The sequence below is a fragment of the Eucyclogobius newberryi genome, unplaced genomic scaffold, assembly GCF_026437365.1.
Source record: "Eucyclogobius newberryi isolate DKJ021-1_F unplaced genomic scaffold, fEucNew1.0.hap1 SCAF_11, whole genome shotgun sequence".
Classification (NCBI taxonomy): domain Eukaryota; kingdom Metazoa; phylum Chordata; class Actinopteri; order Gobiiformes; family Gobiidae; genus Eucyclogobius; species Eucyclogobius newberryi.
This window is the reverse complement of record NW_027315735.1, coordinates 32,345,088-32,368,609: the sequence shown is the minus strand read 5'-3', so window position 1 is coordinate 32,368,609 and position 23,522 is coordinate 32,345,088. Positions and strand designations below refer to the sequence as shown.

Here is a 23,522-nt window from a genome sequence, read left to right as displayed (position 1 = left end):
AACCGTGAACAGCACTCAGCTTTCAGACGCACTCCACTTGCTCAAACGGAGCCTGATCATTAAAGACTGTTCTCGATGTGGCGGCTCCTTCACGTGAACGAGCGAAACAGAGTCAGGACAAAGAAGGGAGAAGAGAGCGCTTTGGAAAAGACCCAAACACAGCTGAGATTCAATGATGACGTGACGTCTTGTTTCTTATAACACACTCGTGACATCACTTCCTGTCTCATATAACACACTCGTGACATCACTTCCTGTCTCTTATAACACACTCATGACATCACTTCCTGTCTCTTATAACACACTCGTGACATCACTTCCTGTCTCTTATAACACACTCGTGACATCACTTCCTGTCTCTTGTAACACACTCATGACATCACTTCCTGTTTACTCACACTTCCAGGGGCCTGGGACCATCCAGCGCTCTCCAGCAGGATCCAGCCTGAAACACACACAGCTCTGTCACTGAGGGTCACTCTCACACATGGACAGTAGAGTTTTCTAGAGCAGAGCAACACAAACACAACTATACGACTGACATGAGAGAAATGAGGTCACACAACAACAGGAATGAAAGACACAAGACTGTGACAAACCTGCTACAAAACCACAGCAGCTTTTGTTTGTTCATCAGAGTTATGGCTGAGGGAATAAATGAGTTTTTAAATTGATGGTTTTATATGTGACTGACCAGAGGAAGTGACTCAAACTCTGAGTCCAGGATGTGATGGTCATTCATGATTCTATGATCCAAACCAGTTTCACACACTGCAAGGATGAACTCTGCAGCAAACCACTATTTTAGAAGTCGACTCGTCACTCATTATTTTCATGACTCGTCCAGTCAAACAATACATTTCTATTGAGCCTTGAAGTTATTTTCAATAGAATGTGGCCAGTTTAAGACAAAAACAGAACAACTCATTCTTCTTGATGAAGGATAGTTACATATGTTCTTATTTGTTTAACAATAGCACTGTGTTTGTCCCAAATCAGTTCCTTCAGGACCTACAACTTTAACAAAGGTTGGATTTTGTGGGGATTTTTGCCTTTTTTTCAGGTTATTTGCTTTTTTCCTGTTCAAAATCCTTCAGTATTCTTAAAAAAAGGTTTGAAATCTTTGGCTTTAAGAGATTCGCGTCACTTGATGCTACTTTCAGGCCACACAACTACCGTAAGTAACTTTTTTCCTTTGTTCATTTAATTCAGTTCCTGAAAAAGGTAAAAAAATCTGTTTTTAAGCTGTATTTTAGGTGACTTTACATTATCTTTATATCGTTTAGGCTTTGCACCGATTTTTTTCCAAGATACAACCTGGTCTTTAGACAGTTTTGGGAACAACAAAGTGTCACTACAGTTTAGGTTGAGAGTAGCTGTTTTTCTTGTAAAAAAAATTCGGACTTTTTACCACTGGATGACACTGAAATTGTATAATGAAGTCCATTTTAAGATTCCAAAACAAATATCCATGTTTCCAGCTCATTAATTTCTTTTTCCCTTCTTCTCCCGGACATGTCGTTGGCGTCAGATATGTCGTTAAAACTGTAAAAATGTTCTTAAAATCCCTGGTTTACCTAAAAAAGTCATAAGCAAAAATGTTTGGAAGACTAAAACTGATTAAAAAGCAAAATTAATTTGCGGCAATAGCAAGCTGGAGCAAGCAAAAAAAGCGTCTGCACTGTTCGGAAGCAGCAAGTAAATCCATGACAGAGCCATGTCAGTTACCGAGGATACGTCAGTTATATAAGAGATGTTTTTGATTGTCGGACAGGAGAGGATTTCCTAACCAGGATTCATCAAACTAGAATGGATGAAGCTAAATATTACTCCAGGTGTGTTTTTGATGAGCGAACAATGTTAGAACAGGACTGTAGGGGGCAGTGTGGAGCTCACCTGAGGGACTGCAGGGGGCAGTGTGGAGCTCACCTGAGGGACTGCAGGGGGCAGTGTGGAGCTCACCTGAGGGACTGCAGGGGGCAGTGTGGAGCTCACCTGAGGGACTGCAGGGGGCAGTGTGGAGCTCACCTGAGGGACTGCAGGGGGCAGTGTGGGTCGTCCCGTAGAGTGGTCAGGAGCTCTGCTGAGGGTCCTGGATGGTTGTAGCTTAGGTCTAACTCTGTCAGATGGGAGTGGGCGGAGCTCAGAGCTGAGGCCAGAGAAGCCCCGCCCCTCTCAGAGACGAGACATCCTGACAGCCTGTAGACACACAAGGACACTTTCTTAAACCCCCTCGTCCTTCCACTTGATCTGTGCACTCATGAGAAGGACAAGTCTCATTATTTAACTCTGATTATGTGGTAGTGTGGGTTTGTTGTGTTTTAAACATTCACTATTATATCTAACATTGCTCTGAAGATGACATTTGAGAGTAAAAAAGAGAAAGGCAGAGTGATTTTTCCCTTTCTTAAGTTGAGACACTTTCTTTTGGTCAGTTTGCTCTCTTGTTAACCCATGTCAAGCCAAACATATTTAAAAGAACACGAGAGACCAGATGTAAGCGTTAATGCAGGGCTCAGATTAAGGATTTTCACTTGTATAGCGGTGCTGCTAAACAATCCGTAAATTTGTATAGCAATTTGATAATTGCGTAGCAAAACACAAAAGTGACTAACAATCAATATTTGTGTCATTTACATATTAATTGTCTTTACACTCACAAGTTACATATCACCATGAGAGTCATCATGACGATGAGCTGTTTGCATCAGAATGACTTCTCTTACACACACACACACATGAGACATGAGTGAGTTTGACCCCTTTGAATTCCACATCCTCTGGGTTCTCGGGGTGAAAACGGGAGCGCGCGCGGAGGCGACGAGGGGTTTTGACGAGCACCGTGTCTCGCTAATCTCACGACAATAACTACATGTATATGTATATGCAATAAGTATGTGTAACACATAACTATGTGAGATTAGCGAGACGCGGTGCTCGTAAAGCGCCTCATTGCCTGAGCGCGCGCTCCAGGTGGCTCCTCCCGCTCAGCAGTTTTCATATGCTCAATCTGTGACAGCAGTGGGACCCGTCAAGTGTGTCATGCTGTTGTTGACGATCGATTGACAAGTGATCAGTGTTTTTTAGGCGCTTTGTTTATACAGTTGAACATGATTTGAAACACTTTTTTTCTGACGAATGCATCGCATTTGAGAGAAATTGCATAGTATTTTGCGATGCGATACCGCTTATTCTGAACCCTGTAATGTGTTAAACGATTTTATTTTAGGCCATGGCTGCAGAGCCGTGGCGCGGTCAAATGGCCGAGCAGTTTCAGGAACCGCGGCACTGCCATATCTAACCCTAACCCTTAACCTTAACCTTAACCTTAAAGGTGGAATGGACGATTTTTTTCAGCAAATTTTGTATCATATTTCCTCGTGTCGTGGATAAATCATTTGTCCTGCCACGTATCAATCATAAAACGCACCTACCGCTCACCTGCAGCCGCGTCAGGCTCGTCCCCACGTTTCCGCGTGCCTAAGCGCATAGATCTATCATAATATAGTTCCCTTAGTGTACGGGGCAAAATGAAGACGGAGAAAGACAGTTCGAGCTGACGCAGAAGTGGACAGAAATCTACGGGAGACGAGCGATGCGCTCCGTTGCGCTAATAAACAAACGCACGTGTGTGTTGTATCAGTCCGCACAGGGGAGTGCACATGCGCACTTCTGCCTGCGTTCTCAAATCGCCGAAAAATCGTCCATTGCGCCTTTAACCCTAACAATAACCTTAACCCTAACCCTAACCCTGACCCTGACCCTGACCCTAACCTTAACCCTAACCTTAACCCGGCACGGTCTAAAACGGCGCTAAAACGCGGTCAAATAGCAGAGCAGTTTCAGGAGCCGCGGCACAAAAATAACATGGCAATTTCGGCCGCGCGCCACGGCTCTGTAGACACTCCCTTTATTTTAACTTCTTTATTTCAGTTTCTTCTTTTCGTCTTGGTTTTGTTAAAGTTTGAATCTTTGTGTTTTAAAAGAAAGAAGAAACCTGTGCCCAAAAAACACTTGAAAGATGGACCTGGTGGGCCAAACAGAACAATCAGGTGCGACACTGGGCCAACCATATTGACCTTATTCTGCCACGCCCACCTTTTACTCTTTTTGAGTAGGAACTCCGTTGGTTTGAATGTAGAACGGGGGAAAAGTCTCGCTGCTAAAATATGCTATAAAGTAGATTCATTTGTAAAAAATGTCCAATGTTCATGTGATCAACAAGTCAATGCTGCATTCCCTGGGCCGGAAAGCGGCTTTTTATTCTGCTCTATGTTAACTAATACAACCAGAAAAGGGATTACGTCGTACAGCGACGCCCAGATGGGCTTCTGGAATAAGGTGAACACAGGGCTGTAGAAGCCACGGCGACGCCTTTAACTGAAAAGGTACAAAAAGAACGAAGCTAAACCCCAAAAGAACGTGAAAATTGGACCACCGGTCCCACCAGGCCAAACATAAAGTGAACACCAACCAAAGTCTAAAACCATGTGTGCCTGCAGGGGGCAGCAGCACGGTGCTCAGAGCGCTCTGACGCACGAGTTGGAACAGCGAGCAGAGAGCATTCTACTTAAAGCCTCCAGGGGGCGCAAACAAATAACCAGGAGAAATACAGAGTTACAATAGAACAATTTACAAATATACAAAAGTACTGTAAACAAGAAAGTATATAAAACTAATCTTTTATATCAACATGGTTTTATGTGGAAACAACATTGTCCATCTGCTCCAGATGTTTTTATTGTTTCATTTAATCCACTCACATCCATAGATTTCTATGGGACAATGGCCCTCATGTATCAAACTTTCGTACATGGTGTACGACTAAAACAAGGCACTCTTCTGGATTTATCAAACTGACGTGAGTGCACGGCTCAAATCCTACAGCAGGTCTGAGGTGGCGTAAGCCAACTTCAAACAAACATCAAACGTCACAGTAAAACCACTTTTAACTGCACAAAACGTACTGCAACTGAATCTATTTGTCATTAGGGTAAACTTCAATAAAAATGCTGTTTACATGAAGGTCATTTAACAACCATATGGACAGTAGAAGATTCTCCTTTGAGTTATTATCATGAGCTTATGGCAGTAACTATAAAACTACAGCATAAACCAACTTGATAATAATCATTTGGAGACAATTGTGTCCAAATGAAAGTGAGTTAACTGGTGTGCATCAGCCTGGACACACGGGTCTGGGCAGCGCTAACACAGAGACAGATGTTGTCTGGAGCGGCTCGTCTTCCTCGCTCCTCTGGGAAGAGCTGCTCAGGCCGAACCCCCTCAGGCCACGCCCCGCTCCTTCATCTGAGCCCGGCCTGAACCAGAGCTGCTCTGCTGGTTCAGCTCTGGGTTTGGATCTAGTCCCACTGTAGCACCTGCATCACACTCTCACATAGTCCTTTTCAACAACATCAAGTGATTATCCATGAAAACAAATGTAGGATATATTTTTAGTCTTTTTCTGATTTTAATTAGACCTATGATTCATTTTCCATGTTTTCCAATGAGTGAAAATAACATCATTCTTCTTTTTATGTGATTCTTTGTGATTTCCTGTTCAGATAAACGCTGCTTTCTGCTGTATTCCGTGAACACGCCTTAAATCCTGTGGGTGAAGCCTCTTGAAACATGAATATTTGAGGGTGTTTCATTGAAATGAGGCTGGTTTTCAGTGTCCACATTTATCATCAGCAGCTCTGCGTACGGCAGGATCGGAGCAGTGCAGACAGGTTCAGAAACACCACGTGACCTCTGGTGTATGAACAAATATACACCCACATTTACACCATTTTACTCACAATGTTGAGAAATGAGTATTTATTAATTACTAATTCTAAGATTCATTAAAGTTTCTAAAAAATGTCTGTTAAGGCATGTTTTTTAATTTGTTGTTTCACAGATTTTCCTTGGCATTTTTAAAAGGGGAGGATGTAATAAAAATAAAAACAAAAATTGATTTTCCCATTATCAAATCACATTTCTACCATCCAAAAATCGGAGTGTAATTTAAAAATAAATGTGTATTCTAAATATTTTTCTTGGATTCTTAGAATATAGGCCCTACTCCCACCTCTCTACATTATCTACATAATTATAGTTATCAATGCAAGATATTGAAAATAATAATAATAATAATATTATACTGCGGTGTACAAAAATACCTTCAATGTCATAAACTAACTGTTTAATGGAAGGTGGAACTCACAGTGATCAGACAGAAAGTAGTCCCAGACTGACAGCTTTTCAGAAAATTAATCATCCCGTGACCAAACAAGTCGCTTTGATAAACTTTATTGAGTCTGGACAGGAACACAAAGTGTGCAATGAATGAAAATGTCTTATTGAGCTATCTTAAATTGGCCACAGTGATTTGATCAAACGGCGTAGTAATTTTTCCCACGCTCGAGTCGTGGACGCGCAGCTTAGATCATCGGGACAAGTAGCGTCCTTACAATGCGATCAGAGGAGAACGTGTGACTCCAGACGAGCTGGACATGTCCACACGAGGAGGACTTGTGCTACTTCAATGGCAACGACAAAATTATTCTGATATAATCGTTCAAGACGCGTATTCTTCATTTCCTCATTTGAACACGAGTTCAATGAATGGGAGCGCGAGCCGAAGCCACGCCCACCCCGCGCCCTTCATGTTAATCTACCAGTTGATCTCATGGATCTATGGTCGATTTAGGAAGCCGTGAGTTGCAAGAGTTTTAAAGCTCTGACGTTCGGACGAACTCGGGGTAGTGCAGAAATGGTCGGAGGTCGGAGATGATGGTGCAGAATACATTTTTATTAAAAATTTATTGAGGCGGAAAATCCGCGAAAACAGGAAAAAAATATTTAGAATCTCCGTTTTTGACGTCGACGGGCTCGCAAAATCACTTATTAAAAAACTCTCGCCTGAAGTCTAAAAAATTAAATAACATTTTCAGTCAGATCTAGTTTACAAACTAAATAAGAAATCCAAAATCTCTAATCTGTCTAATATGTCAACAAAATTAAGCAAAACATTTATTTCGTTCATTTTTCAGATTCAAATGTCAAAAATATACAAACTTCTGGCAATTTTTTACTCATAAAATTCCTAATTTCTTTATGAAAACATGACATGGTGAAAAACTTTTCCTCTTATATTTATGTGAGTAAATGACGGTAGACGTTTGATGTCTTTAAACTTAAGATGTTTCCCTCTTCAGCTGCAGTGTCTGGCCTTAAATATAAACTCAGTGTATTCTCAGCAGTTGTGGCTGTACTTCCACAGTAAAGGGGCAAGAGGAGTGTGTCTGGAGGCTAAAGAGCTGAAACTGTGATGAAGGGACCTCCGCTCAGCTGCAGAGGTGAGTTCACAGTGAGTGCAGAGGAAGTGAAGAAAGAGGAGGAACATTAATGTGGGACATGGGGCCGGTCTCACCTGAGGACCTCCAGTCTGCAGGGGTCCAGAAGACAGACGCTTCACTCCTGAGTCCTCGAGGTCGTTGTTACTGGGGTCCAGATGTGTCAGACTGGAGGAGCTGAGGACTGAGGACAGAGCATCACAACAGTCTTCAGACAGTCCACACCAGGACAGACTGAGGAGAGAACATGATACAGTCACTGACTCTGACTAATGTTCATTTATTTTATAAACAAATACAAAATGTGCATTATGGCACCACCAAATGGACACAAATATTAACACAATATTCACTTTAATAAAGACTCTGATCAAACAGTTCCAGCTGAATGTTCTCCATGTGTGAGTTACTGCGTTACCATGGAGACGCCCACTTATAGTTATCACCATTCATTTGGATTATTTGGATTTGATTCTGCTTTTTATGTCGTTCAGTGTTACAAGATAAGATTCGGGTTTTTCCACAGCAGTGTTTCTTTTGTGAACTTAAATTAAATAACAATGAAATCTACAGAAATACATGAGAAGAAAAGTACTAAATATACAAATATTTTTTAAACTATTAAAAAAACAAATGAAAAGGAAAGAAAAGGTCAATGAAGTAGTGAAATATGATTTAAATTAATGAACTTTTGAGTGTTGACTTAACTCACTACAAAAATATGCTCAAAAGACCAAAACAGAAACTAACAATTATCCAAATTAACACTGTTTTCAACCTAAAATTATTTATTTAGAGATTGTTTTTTCTACTTTGTATGTAATGTTTGTTTATAACAGGAAAAGAGTGAGAAATTAGTGATTCAACAATTTAAACATTTCTATTTGTTTTTAGTTTTAACATTTAACAATGAACAAAGGAAAAACAAGTATTTTTCATGATTAAATATTCTGATCTCACAGTTCTAGCTCTGTTTTCTCCATGTGAGAGTTACTGCACTTCCATCGAGGTTTAACACACGCTTTTTTCAGCATTCTTACTTTTTGTTGACTGATATGTCCTGTAATTTTTATCAATATAATATATCTGCTGACTAAAACTAAATATAAATGTATTAATGAGTTCTAAAATGTTATAGTTGTTTGTCTGTAATGTTTCTGTCTCTGGGACTTATAAATGTGGTCAAGAGACCTGGGGCTGGAACTGGGGCTGAGTCTAGCCTGAGGACCTCCAGTCTGCAGGGGGCGCTCTTCAGTCCAGAACACAGAAGCTTCACTCCTGAGTCCTTGAGGTCGTTGTGACCGAGCTCCAGATGTGTCAGACTGGAGGAGCTGAGGACTGAGGCTGGAGCATCACAGTTGTATTTGTCCAGTCTACAGCCGGACAGACTGAGGAGAGAGATGAATATTAGAGACGTGAATCATGATGATCTGTGTTAATAAAGTCTAGACTCACATGACTTTTTTTGGAGGCTTTTATTACAGGCAGCAGACCAATGAAAGCATCTTCAGAAGGATTATATTTCTTGAGGTCAAACTCCTCCAGGTCTGAATCTGACAATCGGACAATAAGAGGAAGGCCACAGCCGACCACTGAGGAACAGACATGTTTTTATCAGAGAAACGTCCTTCTCTCATGAAGCTCTGCACCTGTTCCACAAGACTGTGGTCGTGAAGTTCATTCAGACAGTGGAGCAGGTTCAGCCGACACTCTGATGAAATTTTATCATCATAATGCAGCTTCTCTTTGATGTACTTTACTGTGTCCTCATTGGTCCCTGAGCTACATCCGGTCTGAGTCAGACCCAATAACAGGCTCTGATTGGTCGGCAGAGACAGACCGAGCAGGAAGCGCAGAAACAGGTCCAGGTGTCCATTTGGACTCTCTAAGGCCTGATCCACAGCAGAGCGGTAGAAGACCTCTGGACTTTCTTTCTCAGACTCAAACTCAGAGTAAAACATGGATCTGTGACTCTCTGTGGTTTGTCGTGGCAACAGCAGGTTGACTCCAGAGTTGTAGAAGATCAGATGGACGTGAAGAGCAGCCAGAAACTCCTGCACACTCAGATGGATGAAGCAGTAGACCTTGTCCTGGTACAGGCCCGGCTCCTCTCTAAAGACCTGTGTGAACACTCCGGAGTACACTGAAGCCCCTGCAGCGTCCAGCCCACACTCCACCAGGTCTGAATCATAGAAGATCAGGTTTCCTTTCTGCAGCTGCTCAAAGGCCACTTTTCCCAGAGACTTCACCATCTCCCTGGTCTCTGGAGTCCAGTGAGGGTTGGTCTCAGAGCGGCTGTCATACTTGAGGCTCTTGACTTTGGCTTGGACCACCAGGAAGTGGATGTACATCTGGGTCAGAGTCTGGGGCAGCTGTTCTTTGACTCCTGTCTTCATCACATGGTCCAAGACTGTGGAAGTCATCCAGCAGAAGACCGGGAGGTGGCACATTATGTACAGACTGCCAGATGTTTTGATGTGGGAGATGACGTCTGTGGCCTGCTGTTCGTCTCTGAACCTCTTCCGGAAGTACTGCTCCTCCTGTGGGTCTGTGAACCCTCGCACCTCTGTCACCATGAAGACGCACTCAGCAGGGATCTGATTGGCCGCCGCGGGGCGTGTAGTTATCCAGAGGCGAGCGGAGGGAAGCAGGCTCCCCCTGATGAGGTTCACCAGCAGCACGTCCAATGAGACGCACTCTGTGATCTCAGTCAGGACCTGGGTTTGGCTGAAGTCCAGAGGAAGTCTGCACTCGTCCAGACCGTCAAAGATGAAGAGCACCTGGAGCTGGTCAAAGCTGCAGAGTCCTTTGGCTTCACTGAAGAAGTGGTGCATCAGTCCCACCAGGCTGAACTGTCTCTCTCTGAGCACATTGAGCTCTCTGAAAGTGAACGGAAACAGCAGCTGGAGTCCTGGTTGGCCCGGCCCTCAGCCCAGTCCAGACTGAACTTCTGAGTCAGCACTGTTTTCCCCACGCCGGCCACGCCCTTGGTCAGCACGCTCCTGATATGTCTCTCTGTTAAGTCCTCTCTGATTGGTCCCTGTTTGTGGGCGGGGCCTTTAAACATGTCCTCACATGTGATGGCGGTCTCTGGAGCGGCTGGTCTCCTGGATTTGGTCTGGATGTGTCTGACCTCATGTTCCTGGTTGACCCCTGCGGCCCCTCCCTCTGTGATGTAGAGCTCTGTGTAGATCTGGTTCAGGGGGGCGGGGTTTCCTGCTTTAGCCACGCCCTCAGACACACAGCTGAGCCTCTGCTGCAGACGCCTCTTCAGTTTATCTCTGCAAACTCCAGCCAAACTCTCTGTAAAGACAAACAGGAAGAACACAGTGAACACAATCATCTATGGTCAGTCCCACCTCTGGTCCAGAGTCCAGGTTTACAGCCACACACTGTTCTCTCTCTAGACCAGAAAGACCTCATGAGCTGAGCCCACTGTAGAGACACATCCAGCAGAAAGTTCAGGGAAAATAAATGAAATGTGAAATGTGTGTTTCTAGTACTATTAACAAGGTTCAGCTTTTAATTAGTAATAATAATAATAATAATAATAATAATAATAATAATGAATCTTTTATTTATATTTATATTCAGGGACCCAAAGACGCTTGACATACACAAAAGGGGGGGGGGGTATTTACAGAAAGGGGGGGACAGCACGTACAATACACAATAATGTACAGATAAAATAAACAAGACAGAAGAGGTAGAAGATAGAGTTGATGGAGACGGCAGTCAGGGAGCTGTTGATTTTGGAAATTTTGTCATTGAAGGCAAGGAGGAAAGAGTTGCAGAGGTCGGGAGAGGAGGGTGGAGTGATGTCCGGTGGCTGGAGCAGCTTGTTGACGGTGGAGAACAGGGTGCTTGGGCTCCGGTGAGAGCTGTTGATGAGGGTGGAGAGGTGGGCAGATTTGGCGGCTTGGAGAGCGTCACGGTAGGAGGAGATGTGTAATTTGAAGGCTTCGGTGTGGACGGTGAGGCGGGTTCTTTTGAGGAGTCGTTCGAGTTGGCGGCCAGTCTGCTTCATGGTGCGAAGTTCAGGGGTGTACCAGGGGGCGGGGTTGATGTATTAGACAGAGGAGGTTTTCCAGGGGGCTAGGGAGTCAAGGGAGTCGGAGAGGGTGGTGTTGAGCATGGCAGCATAGTCGTCGGGGGAAGAGGGGGCGGAGTCAGGGGGGAAAGCAGAGGACATGAGCTGGGAGAGCGTGAGGGGGTTGACTGATGACTTGATATTGCGGTAGGTAATGGTGCGTTTTTTGGGGTTGTGGGGCGAGGGTAGGGGGGCGGCGAAAAGGATGCAGAGATGATCAGAGATTGGGAAAGGGAGGGGGTTAGATATGGGTAGGAGAGAGGAACAGACTAAGTCCAGAGTGTGGCCTTTGGTATGGGTGGGGAAGTCAATGTATTGGGTGAGATGGAAGCAGTCCAGGAGAGAGAGGAAGTCGGACGTCAGTGGGGCGTTGGGGCAGTCAATGTGGATGTTGAAGTCACCAGTGAGTAGAAGGCGGGCAGAGAGAGAGGATGCGATGGTGAGGGGTTCAGACAATTCAGTGAGAAAAGATGGGTGGGGCTTTGGGGGACGATAGATTAGGATAGCGGTGATAGAGTTGGGGAGGGAGAAGGCGAGGTATTCGAATGATGAGATGGATGGAAGGTTGAGGTTCAGTTCAGTGATGGATGTAGATTTTTTATGAATAACAGCAAGACCTCCCCCACGCCCGGAGAGGCGGGGTTTGGCAGTGTAAGTGTAGTTGGATGGAGTGGCTTGGTTGAGAGCATAGAAGTCCAGGGGCTGTTGCCATGTTTCACAGAGGAGAAGCAGATCAATGTTATTGTCCAGTAGCAGTTCAGATATAACAGGTGATTTGTTGGAGAGGGAGCGGCAGTTCAGCGGTGCAAGGGAGATGGATGGGGGCACGGAGATGGATGGGGGCGCAGGAGTGGGGGGGCGGAGGTTGCTGAGTTTGGCAGTGCGGCAGGTAGGGGTGACGGGGGGGCAAAAACTAGTCCAGAGTGAGGGGATAGGTGAGCCGTCGTTGGAGTGTTGGTTGTGAGAGAGACCAGAGCCCCGGTGGATGTAGCGGGGCCGGCGAAGGATCCCAGCTGAGCTAGCTGCAGAGGCAGCAGCAGCTGGGAGATGGTGGTTATGGTTGAGGAGGTGAAGGTCATCAACAGTGTAGGTGAGTGGGCGAGAAGTTGGTGGGGCGGTGGCCTGGAGACGCGGGAGTGATAGTCCAAGGAGGAGATGGAACGTAACAGCAGATGAGAGTAATCCAGTTAGAATGTTGGCGGTGGCTGGAAGCTGGTTAGCTAGAAACTGGTGAGCAGAGAGTTGTGAAAAAGCAGCAGTGGACCGGGTGTTGAAGCTGGTGGAGTGAATGGCGTTGGTTACCCCAGACCTTGTCTGCACGGCAGGGAGGCCCCGCGATGCCATGACGGGCCTCAGCAGGTGTTAAGCCAGCTGTTAACTGGCGGCTAGCGCAGTAGATAGTCCAGGAGTGAGGGAGGAGATGAGTGATAGACAGGTGCAGCAATGTCCGATGAAATGAAGGAACACGGATATGTAGACAGAGGACAACACAGAGACACGGGAACAAACAAAACAATGGAAATGACTAACAAAACAAAGACGTTGGGACAGAAGCGGCAGTCCACATACCGGCGTTGCTCTAATCCCCCAATCTCCCAATCGAGACGCATTTGTGTCCAGTTTTGTGTCCAGATCGCCCCCGTCTGCGGAGCGGGGGAAAGCAGAGAAACGGGGCTGTACCTTGGTTGTATGGGGCTGCTTTTCACCGGGTGAAGCGCCCTTTTACCGTGTGGATGTAGTGGAAGAAGAGGTAGCAGCTGCGGCGTGCTCGGTTCCACGCAGTGGCGGCGGCGGTGGTGTCGGTGCCCTGCTCTCCGTGTCTGCTCCTGTGGCGGGCTGGGGCCACACCTTCGGCCAGGTACAGACCTCCGGGGCGGCGGGGGGCGGGTGCTGGAGCGCGGAGCCGGTGTGCGTGCGGCTCGTGGTGCGTGCGGCTCGTGGCTCGTGGTGGTGCGTGCTGCTCGTGGTGGTGCGTGCCGCTCGTGGTGCATGCTAGTCTAATAATTATTATATTTCTACTTAATTAGAAATGTTTTCTACTTCAAAATCTTCATATTCCACTGTTTAAGACAATTCTTTAGCTTTTCCTTCTAATCATTTGCAAAGGAAGAGGAACTGAAGAAGTTTCTTGGATTAGTGTCAAAACATATTCACTCTTCAAATCTTTTCTCCAGTGACAGAATGACATTTTCTTTTGCTGTGGCACTGACCTGGACAACTGAGGGATTACACAGACATATACAAAGGTTTTGGTTTCATGTGTAAATCAAGTGTGTTCCATCCTGAGCAGATAATCAGGAGCAGGTCATGATTCAGTCTCATATGGACACATCGCTCGCTCTGGGACGAGGACAGAGGCTGTGGAAAAACACCTAGTTTAGACAGAGTTCTTACTGCTGGACAGACTTTTGGCCACATCCTCCTGTTTCATCCTCTTCAGGAAGTCCAGTGCGATGGTCAGAACGGCCTCTCTGCTGCTCTGCTCCTCCTCCTCACTCTCTAAGCATTCTGGGTAATCTGAGGCCAGGACCCTGTGGAACCTCTTCAGCTGCTCTTTGACAAAGCTCAGGACCTGATTGAGTTTGTTTTTCCAGCGGCTGGAGGAGCCTCCAGCCGCTGGAAAAACAAACTCAATCAGAGCAAAAGAACACACAGAGACAGTGTTTGTGTACAGACCGTGAAGACGTGGAGCAGCAGCTCTACTCTGAGGCGCTCCGGGCTCCACCCCGCTCTGGGGACAGAGTTACACCTTTGAGCGCACAGGATTCAAAAGGAAATGATAATTTCATTCAATCATTAATCCCACAGTCTTGTTTTAGTGGTTGCAAACAGACTAGATTATCTTCCTACAGTTTGCTGGTGATCAGCCTCAGCCCTGTCCTACTCTCACACAGTTTCACTGTGGACTTACCCTGTGTCTTCAGATGGAGCGTCCTTAAATACAGGGCCCCAGTCTTTAGAGCGGCCACTCTGCATGGACTCACAGCTCAGAGCAGGGCCGGGACCAGGACCAGGTCCAGGGGCTTCGGAGTCCCTGCAGTGAAACAGAGGCTCTACTCAGGGCCCGTTACAGCGGAGCAGTGACACAAGAACTAAACACACCTTTTAAAGTTGATGCTCAGACCTTTGGATATGTCGCTCTTCAGAGACTCACAGCTGGGACCAGGACCAGGACCAGGACCAGGTCTGGATTTTCTTCTGGTTTTAGATCCAGGTTTGTCCAGTTTCCTCCTGAAGAAAACAAAAGGATCAACACTAAACTAACAGCTGCAGCAGAGGCTGTGGTGTTGAGTTTGTCCTGAATGTAAAACTGAGCGTCTAAAGCCAGTTCTCTCTCATTACGTCCTCTCTTCTTGGTACGGAAGAAATACATTTGCTTGAACCTAAACTTAAATCCTTTCTAATAAAAGTCCAAAATACAGTGAAGGGAGCAGATGTTTTCCTGTCCCAGTGTCTCATAGCGGCCCACCTCCCAAACTGAAGACAAGAGGACAAACCTTGTAGAGTCAATCCCACAGTCTTTAGAGCGGTCAGTCTCCAGACACACAGAGCTCAGACCAGGACCAGGATCACAACCAGGACTGGACGGGTCCATCTTCTCCTGAAACCACCAGAGCAGAGGGAAAGTCACACATCTATAATATCTTTCTAAACCACTATTACAATGATCAACAACTCATTTACACAAGAAATCATATTATTTTCCCTTGTATTTTGTAGTTAACTGTAACCTGCATAGTTTATTTTACATTTTGTTCATTGTAATCTGTAATAATATTGATTTAAAACAGCTAAATATTAGAATTGTGTTTTTACTTTCTGCTGCGTGACATGACAGGCTATAAATGATAATAACAACATTTATTATACGTTTTAACTTGTCTTAACCTATGTAAAGCTAAACTCGTCTTGTAGCCTTTAATAAAACCTCAATAATGACAATAACATCAAAACTATATAAAATACAGCACAAAAGACTGATATTTGTCTCGTCATTCACTGTTTCCCGGAAGAAAAAAGCCCAAACTGATCAAAAGACGCAATTAAAAACTGATTAAAAGTGATTATGTGTGAAAAAGTAGTGACTCACACAGAAATCACAAGGAAACACGGAATACGAAGAGCACAAACAAACTTGACCAACATGAATAAAAAGCGCATGTGAAGACAAATCCTGAACATGTGAACAATGAAAGTCACCTGGACGAGCCCGGAGTCCTGATCTGGACTTGGTTTGGTTCTGAAAAGGACCTCGTTGAGCCCGGGTTTAGTTAGAGCTTTAAATCAGGAACGAGTTAAGCCTTGAGCTTCAGCTTAACTTTATGGCGTCGTTTGAAAAAGCTTTTTACTTTCACTTTCGAGACTGTTACGTCACGTAGTGACTCACAGAGGTCTTTTACTCGTCCCCTGCTGACCCCTGGTGGTTTCAGTTAAAAGTCTCTTTCCAGATACTGACCTTGAGGCTCCTGTAGCTACCATGGCTCTGTTAAAAATAGACTTAAATGTGTAATGTGTAGTTAAACGTGGTCTACATGTTAATCATTAACCATCCTCACCTCTACAAGTCACATATGTGACAAAATGAACACAAATTTGCTCATTTTGGATGTTTCTGAAAAAAGAACTTGTGTCGTTACTGTTAGCGAGCTTGCATCTCCACAAACCTGACTCGTTCTTGGCCTGAAGGAGCCTCCTCCGGCTTGTCTCCATTGAAATGTTGTTCCTTTGTCTGTAATATTCCACAGAAACTCACTTTTTATCTCCAAGGAAAAGTTTCATATTGTTGCTTTAGTGAAAAATAAATTAAAAACCAATGAGTAAAATACAACCAACAATTTTAAAAGAGTTCTTTTACATTTCAACTGAAATCACAGTTTAAATGGTTAAAAACAGGGTCAATTGACAAGAGCTTTAATTAGTCTAATCTATTATAACAATATGACATAAATATATATAAATACATATTCTACTCTTTCCTCCTGTTAGTGATTAGTTTGTGATATTTTTTAAATGTTCTGAATTGTATACAATTCTTGCTTGAGCCATTTCGTTAAAGCTCCTGGTGTAAAATGCAGTCAATTTTCCGATTGTACAAACCCAAACTCAGATGTTTTCATCAAATAAACTCCTATGTCCAAAGTTTTCAGGTTTGTTTTTATTGAACAAAAGTTGTCAAACATTTTAGGAAATACGTTATAATACAAGTGTGGCACCGGCGAAAACTGTGATGGACGAATGACACTGAAACAGACCTTTGACCCCAAACTCAACAACCAGCCGCAACTTTAGGGACATTTGTGACACTTTGACTTTTACAGAGACAAACAGTGGAGAGACGACCAGGGGAAGAAAACAGAAGCTGGATTGGTTGAAAAGCAGCAGCTCAAAGTTCAAATCTACAGCTCTCAGCTCCAACCAGAGGAATGTTGGGAAATTCAGAACCAAAACAGAAAAAGAGGCTCTAAAGTTACAACAGATTTATCATTTTACCTTTGATTTTATGAACAATGTCCAGATCTATAACATTTGTACTAAAGATATTGTGAAGCAGATTCTGAAATGAATTACCAAATTGGTATAATTTAATTGAAATAATTATTAAAAATATATATTGTTGGGAATAAAGAAAAAGAAAAATTGTAATAAAAGACGTTGAAATTACTAACACAATTATTTTTGTCTTTAAAAGTCATTACAGACAGAAATTAAATAACCAAAAATAACTGAAAGAACCCAATAACAAAATGACACAATTTACATGAATTTATTCTATTTTACAGTTTGAGAGAAATGCATTTGTTTTTTTCCAATGCTCCAATGAACTTCTGTTGCTATGGAAACAAGGAGCTGATATTGATGCTTTGTTCCAGTCGTCCTCAGAGGTCGGGTAAATTCACACTGGAAAACTCTCACATGTCGGAATTTATACTTTGAAACTCGGGAGACAATTTCGAACCTGGAGTTCATCCGAGTTAGACGATCCAACATGGCCACGCCCTGAGTTTGACATCCGACAGGTAAAATACAGACACTTTTTGGTTTATTTTACCTTTATGTAACCCTAACTTAAAATAATACGCATTTGACTGTCAGAAATGACTAAGTTCGGCCACAGGAGCTTGTGGGGAAAAAAAAAGTAACACAGGAGGACGTTGTAGTATAAATTGTATTAATATAAATAAATATAAACAAATATTCAAAACAACAAAAAAGGTTCCCAGCAAAGTTCTGTTCCTTTGGGTGCTTAAGTTCAGTTTGTAGGATCTCAAAAAAAGGTGAATATATTCCGAGTGAAACGAAAAAAATATTCCAACTTAGGGTGTCCGTATCCGGGGAAAAAACAAAGAGTGATCCTACCAGATTCTTAGGTCACATGGGTCGCTCGCCACCTCTTGCAGAGGATAAGAATCAGGGGGTGTCAGGGGGGAAAAAAACCTGACCTATAAAACAGAGTTCTAGTAAAAAGATCCACATTATATAATATAATATAATATAATATATATATATATATATATATAATATAATATAATATAATATATATATATATATATATATATATATATATATATACATACATACATACATACATACATATATATATACATACATACATACATACACACACATACATACACACATATATACATACACATATATATACACACACATATACATACACATATATACACACATACATATATACATATTTCATAATTACAATCAATAACAATGTTTGACCATTATCTTAATATTCAAATCGAGTTGATTAAAAAAGTAAAGTTAATTAAATGTAATTCATTCATGGAAAATCAAATTCAGCTTCATTCACATTTCTTAACGTTCGTTCTTAATGTTCATTCACAAATGTTGCGCAACAATCAATCTAAACAACGGGGAAAGTTTGCCGCGGGAAAGGCGGAAGTAAATTTGCCGCGGTAAAACGCGGAAGTAACTAAAACATCAAACATCTAAACAACAACGAAAGTAAATACATTTTAAACAAAGCGGTTCAATTTGGTGTAGCTGTAGTTCACTCACCATTGAGTCTTGAAATGATCTGTAACCGCTTCAGTTAGTTTCGAGACGTTTAACAGTTCATAACCATACGTTTTCAGTCCACAGCCGGAGCAGGAAGCGGAAATGGCTTGGTGGTTCGGCCATTTTTATACTAGCGCCCCTTGTGGTTGGGCCAATGAAAATGTATGAGGGGGCAATATCAATCATTTAGAACCGGATTTGAGACATGGGTTACATTTAGTTTCTCCTACTGTCTCTCTCTGTCTGAATGTGTTCCTGCTCCTGCCGTTGAGCCTCTGCAGTTTGAAATGTTCTGTGATGCTAATGTTGCACAAAGCTAAAGTCAAGCTAACATCAACATTAAGCTAAAGTCAAGCGAACGTCAACACGAAGTCAGCGCCTGCGTGAAGCTAATGTAAACGTGAAGCGAACGCCAACGCAAAAAACTAACATCAGCGTGAAGCTAACTTAGCGCCAACGCGAAGCTAACGCCAAGGTGAAGCTAACGCAAACTCGAAGCTAACGCCAACTCGAAGCTAACATCAACGCGAAGCTAACTAACGCCAATTTGAAGCTAACGCCAACACAAAGCTAACATCAACAAAAGCAACAGTTCACTCTGACAATGTTTTATAAACTGCACATGTAACAACACAGTCCTGGTTTAATACATGAACTAAATTGGACCTGCATTTTAGCTGATTGGAGCACTTTCCTGGTTTGTATTACTTTTGTTTTGTTTTCCGGTTAGACAACTGGAACAACAGGAAGTCGGAGAATACGTCCGTCCAAGATCTGAGTTCCGACCTCCCGAGGACAAATGGAACGCAGCGTACGGTAAGTTGGTCGTGAATAAATCCCAAAAGCCTTTCACTGATCGCAACGTGAAATATTTCCAAACCCCCAAAAATGACAAAATAAAACCAAACTAAAAGGAACAGTTTGTGGAGAGTCCAGTTCTGCAGCGGAAACTCGCCCCGAAACGTCCCCAAAGACAAAAGGGAAGACGGCTCCTTCAGGTCAGATCCTTTGGAGATGGACAGTAGAACCAGAACCTCTCGGGTCGATCCAAAAACCTTCAGACGTTAAAGGTCATATGCATATTTGTGTGGCTTCCTCAGACGCTCCAATCACATTTCTCACTTTGGTCACAATATGTACAGGCTGCTCGCCACAGGAAGGGCATCCGGCTCAAAAACGTGCAGATTAGAACTACATTCGACTGGTTCACTTTGTCACAAACCCATACGAGTACTTCATTTTCCGTACTTGCCGATACAGGGTTCCGATACCGATACCATGTATTATTTTCACAGGGTTCTAATATAGTTTATGTTTCTAAAACCTTTAAAGGCTTTAGCATTTAAGCTACTATTTGGTCTCTGCCGCTTACGTGCGCTAACTGCTTTAGCCCCTTTATTTGCCGCGGTGGCTACAAACATTAGCATCAGTGGCAGTAAGTCACAGAGCGCGCACACACACAGAAGCACCAGCTGCTGATCATCTCCTTTGTGACTCATTCAGAGTCCTAAATGTTTTCTCTTATGTTACAGTGGCGTCTGATTGAAGTGAGTTTAACGTGCCTCTCATGATGAAGTGCTCAGAGCTGCTGCTGAGAGCCCTGTGCGCCAACACGAGGCGTGGCACAGGCAGGTGGCACAGGCAGGTGGCACAGGCAGGCGGCACAGGCAGGCGGCACAGGCAGGCGGCACAGGCAGGCGGCACAGGCAGGTGGCATCGGCTCTGGGCATCGGTGCGTCCCTATTCAAATAATGACAACATCAATCTACAACTCACATGTGACTTTAAGATTCAAATGATGGAATAATAAGAGCTCAACAGAACGGTTAAAAATGTCTTTGTCCGTCTTTATACACGAGTTAGCATTTTACTCGACATAATCAGAGGAAACCAGGTTCAAAATATGATGCTGTCGCTCATGATTGGACTTAAATCACAGTGTACTTGTACTTTTTCTTACGAGCAATGAGTGAAATGATCAAAATGCATTTGGAATAAGACGTCGTGTCACTTCAAAGCTCTGGTGCCTTTTTTTTTTTTTTTTAGCCCCGAAGAAAACATGCTGCTATTAACTAAAAAACAACATTAAAATGAAGAGCACAATATTCATTTGATTTTCCCACTGCATTTGTTTAACTAAATTTGTCTTATGTCATTTTGCCACAAGATCTGGACAAACACAGAACAAAAAGCCTTGATCAGATAAAAATGGAGAAGCGTCGGTGGACAAAGAGACAGAATAACTCGTAATGGAAACAAAAGCTCTCTTTATTCATCACTGTTAGAGAAATAATCTAGTGTCTTTGATCGGTTTGTTTCATGGATTATTTCTGAGAATGCGTTATATCATCAAGTATCCGTTTACCAAAGAAGGCAAGGCAAGGCAAGTTTATTTGTAGAGCACATTTCATACACAAGGCAATTCAAAGTGCTTCACACAGCAGGAAAAATGCATTCAAATCACAAAGAAATTACAGAAACAGAAATACAATAAAATTAACTAAATTAAAAATTATCAATCCAACTGATTGTTTAAACTAATAAAATCACAAACAAAAGAGAAGAGTGCAAAGAAAAAATCCTTTCAGTCATATGCGCAGCTAAACAAAACTGTTTTTAGCTTAGATTTGAACATTGTCAGAGTAGAAGCCTGTCTCACATCTTCAGGAAGACTGTTCCAGATTTTAGCTGCATAGAACTGAAACGCAGATTCCCCATGTTTTGTCCTGACTCTGGGCACCAGCAGGAGGCCGGTCCCTGAGGTCCTCAGAGTCCGAGATGGTTCATATGGCACTAATATATCCAAGATGGACTTTGATGCTAGGCCATGGAGAGACTTGTACACAAGCAGAGCTGCTTTAAAGTCTATTCTCTGAGCCACAGGGAGCCAGTGCAGAGACCTGAGAACAGGACTAATGTGATCATACTTCCTGGTTCTAGTCAGGACCCGAGCAGCAGCGTTCTGGATGTACTGCAGCTGTTTTACAACTCGTTTGGAGAGGCCAGTGAGCAGGCCGTTACAGTAGTCTAATCTACTGGAGACAAACGCATGGATAAGTCTCTCTAAATCTGGTTTTGACACTATATTTTTGATTTTGGCAATGTTTTTTAGATGGTAAAAAGCTGCTGATGTTATTGATTTGACGTGGCTATTAAAGTTCAAGTCTGAGTCCATTATTACCCCCAGATTTCAAATTTGGTTTGTAGGTTTTAGAGCGAGACTCTGGAGGTGACCGCTAACACTTTCTTTTTGTTTCTGTGGGCCAAAAACGATTATTTCAGTCTTGTCTGAGTTCAGCTGGAGAAAGTTGTTTTGCATCCACACACTGATCTGTTGGATGCAGTGACAGAGTGAATCTACTGGTCCATAGTCACCTGCCGATAGTGAAACATAGATCTGAGTGTCGTCTGCATAATTGTGATAGGACACATTTTCACTGCGTATCAACTGACCTAACGGCAGCATGGAGAGGTTGAACAGAAGGGGACCCAGGACTGACCCTTGGGGCACTCCACAGGTCAGGGTCATGTGGTCTGAGACACAGCTACCAATTTCAACAAAGTACTTCCTGTCTTCCAGATAAGACCTTAACCAGTTTAGGGCAGTGGCAGTGATGCCCACCCAGTCCTCTAGTCTCTGTAAGAGGATCCCATGATCGACAGTGTCAAAAGCAGCACTCAGATCCAACAGAATTAAAACTGAGGCTTTGCCCGTGTCAGTGTTCAGGCGGATGTCATTTGTCACCTTGACAAGAGCAGTCTCAGTGCTGTGATGAGGTCTAAAACCTGACTGAAAAACATCAAATGAGTTGTTTATTAAGAGGAAATCTGTTAGCTGTTGGTAAACAACCTTTTCAAGGACTTTGCCCCAAAATGGCAGATTAGAGATGGGCCGGTAATGACTCAGTACTGCGGCATCAAGACTGCTCTTCTTTAGGAGAGGCTTTATGACCGCAGTTTTCAAAGACATTGGGAATGTTCCAGATTGAAGCGACATGTTAACTATGTGAGTGAATGGTGCTAACAAACTGTTCAGCACAGACTTTAGAAATCTGGTGGGTAACACATCGAGGCAGCATGTAGATGAACTCAGACTGGTGATGATCTCATGGACAGTTTTGTCAGTTACTGGTGCAAAGTGAGTTAGCTCTAAGTGTCTTGGTGGTTTTAGGGTAATTTTTTGCATTGTGGGATTTATAGCATTTTTAATGCCCTGAACTTTGTCATTAAAGAATAATCTAAACTCATTACACTTGGATGTGGAAATGAGTTCTAACGGCAGCTGAGCTGGAGGGTTTGTTAATCTGTTTACTGTGGCAAACAGGACACGAGAGCTGTTACTGCAGCTTCCAATTATTTCAGAAAAATATCTTTCCCTAGTTCTACATAAGATTAGGTTGTACATGTTCAGCTTCTCTTTGTAAATCTCTTTTTGAATCTGGAGCTTTGACTTACGCCATTTCCGTTCGGCCCTGCGGCACTCTCTTTTCTGTGCCCTGACCGAATCATCATTTCTCCACGGCGCCTTCTGCTTATTTTTAACCATTTTAGCCTTTATAGGGTCAATGGTGTCCAGAACGTTCAAAACACTAGATGTAACAGAGTTCAACAAATCATTTACATTAGAACATGAGACATTTTCAAAGTTTATCATTTCCATAAACAGTGCACCTGTGCCATCACTTATGTGTCTCCTCTGAACAACTGCAGGACCAACCGGTGGTTTGGGAGAAACAGACAGGTCAAAGAAGACACAGAAATGATCAGACAGAGCAATATCGATCACATTAACATTTGAAATATTTACCCCTTTTGTAATTATGAGATCTAGAGTGTGTCCTTTGCTTTGAATCATTTGTTCTCAAAGTAAGTGGGTCTTTTAAGGCTTTGTTTTCAGACTTTGCACATCAATCCGGACGAACTGCACAGAAACAGGACTAGAACTGGACCAAGCCAAGTCTACATTAGGACTCAACGGGTCTGGAGCCAGGACCAGACCAAGAGTAAACGCGTCTGTAGTCGTCTCAAAGAGCTTGACGTTCTAATACGAT

At 43.2% G+C, this 23,522-nt stretch overlaps 1 protein-coding gene across 3 annotated transcripts in view; it reads right to left on the bottom strand.

The window, feature by feature from the left end:
• The window catches only part of LOC140354724 (NACHT, LRR and PYD domains-containing protein 3-like), a 334,575-nt gene that overhangs the window by 22,125 nt on the left and 288,928 nt on the right, over positions 1–23,522 (bottom strand). Inside the window, exons 12-14 of one of the 3 annotated variants that reach the window (XM_072439931.1) lie at positions 8,564–8,731; positions 2,029–2,199; positions 242–445 (exon numbers count right to left, since the gene is read on the bottom strand). In XM_072439931.1, coding sequence (XP_072296032.1) covers positions 391–445; positions 2,029–2,199; positions 8,564–8,731 — 394 coding nt within the window. In that variant the 3' untranslated portion in view covers positions 242–390. Of the gene's footprint in view, positions 1–241; positions 446–1,891; positions 2,200–8,563; positions 8,732–23,522 lie in introns of those variants that run through there. The other 2 variants (XM_072439933.1, XM_072439920.1) reach the window with 2 other exon arrangements.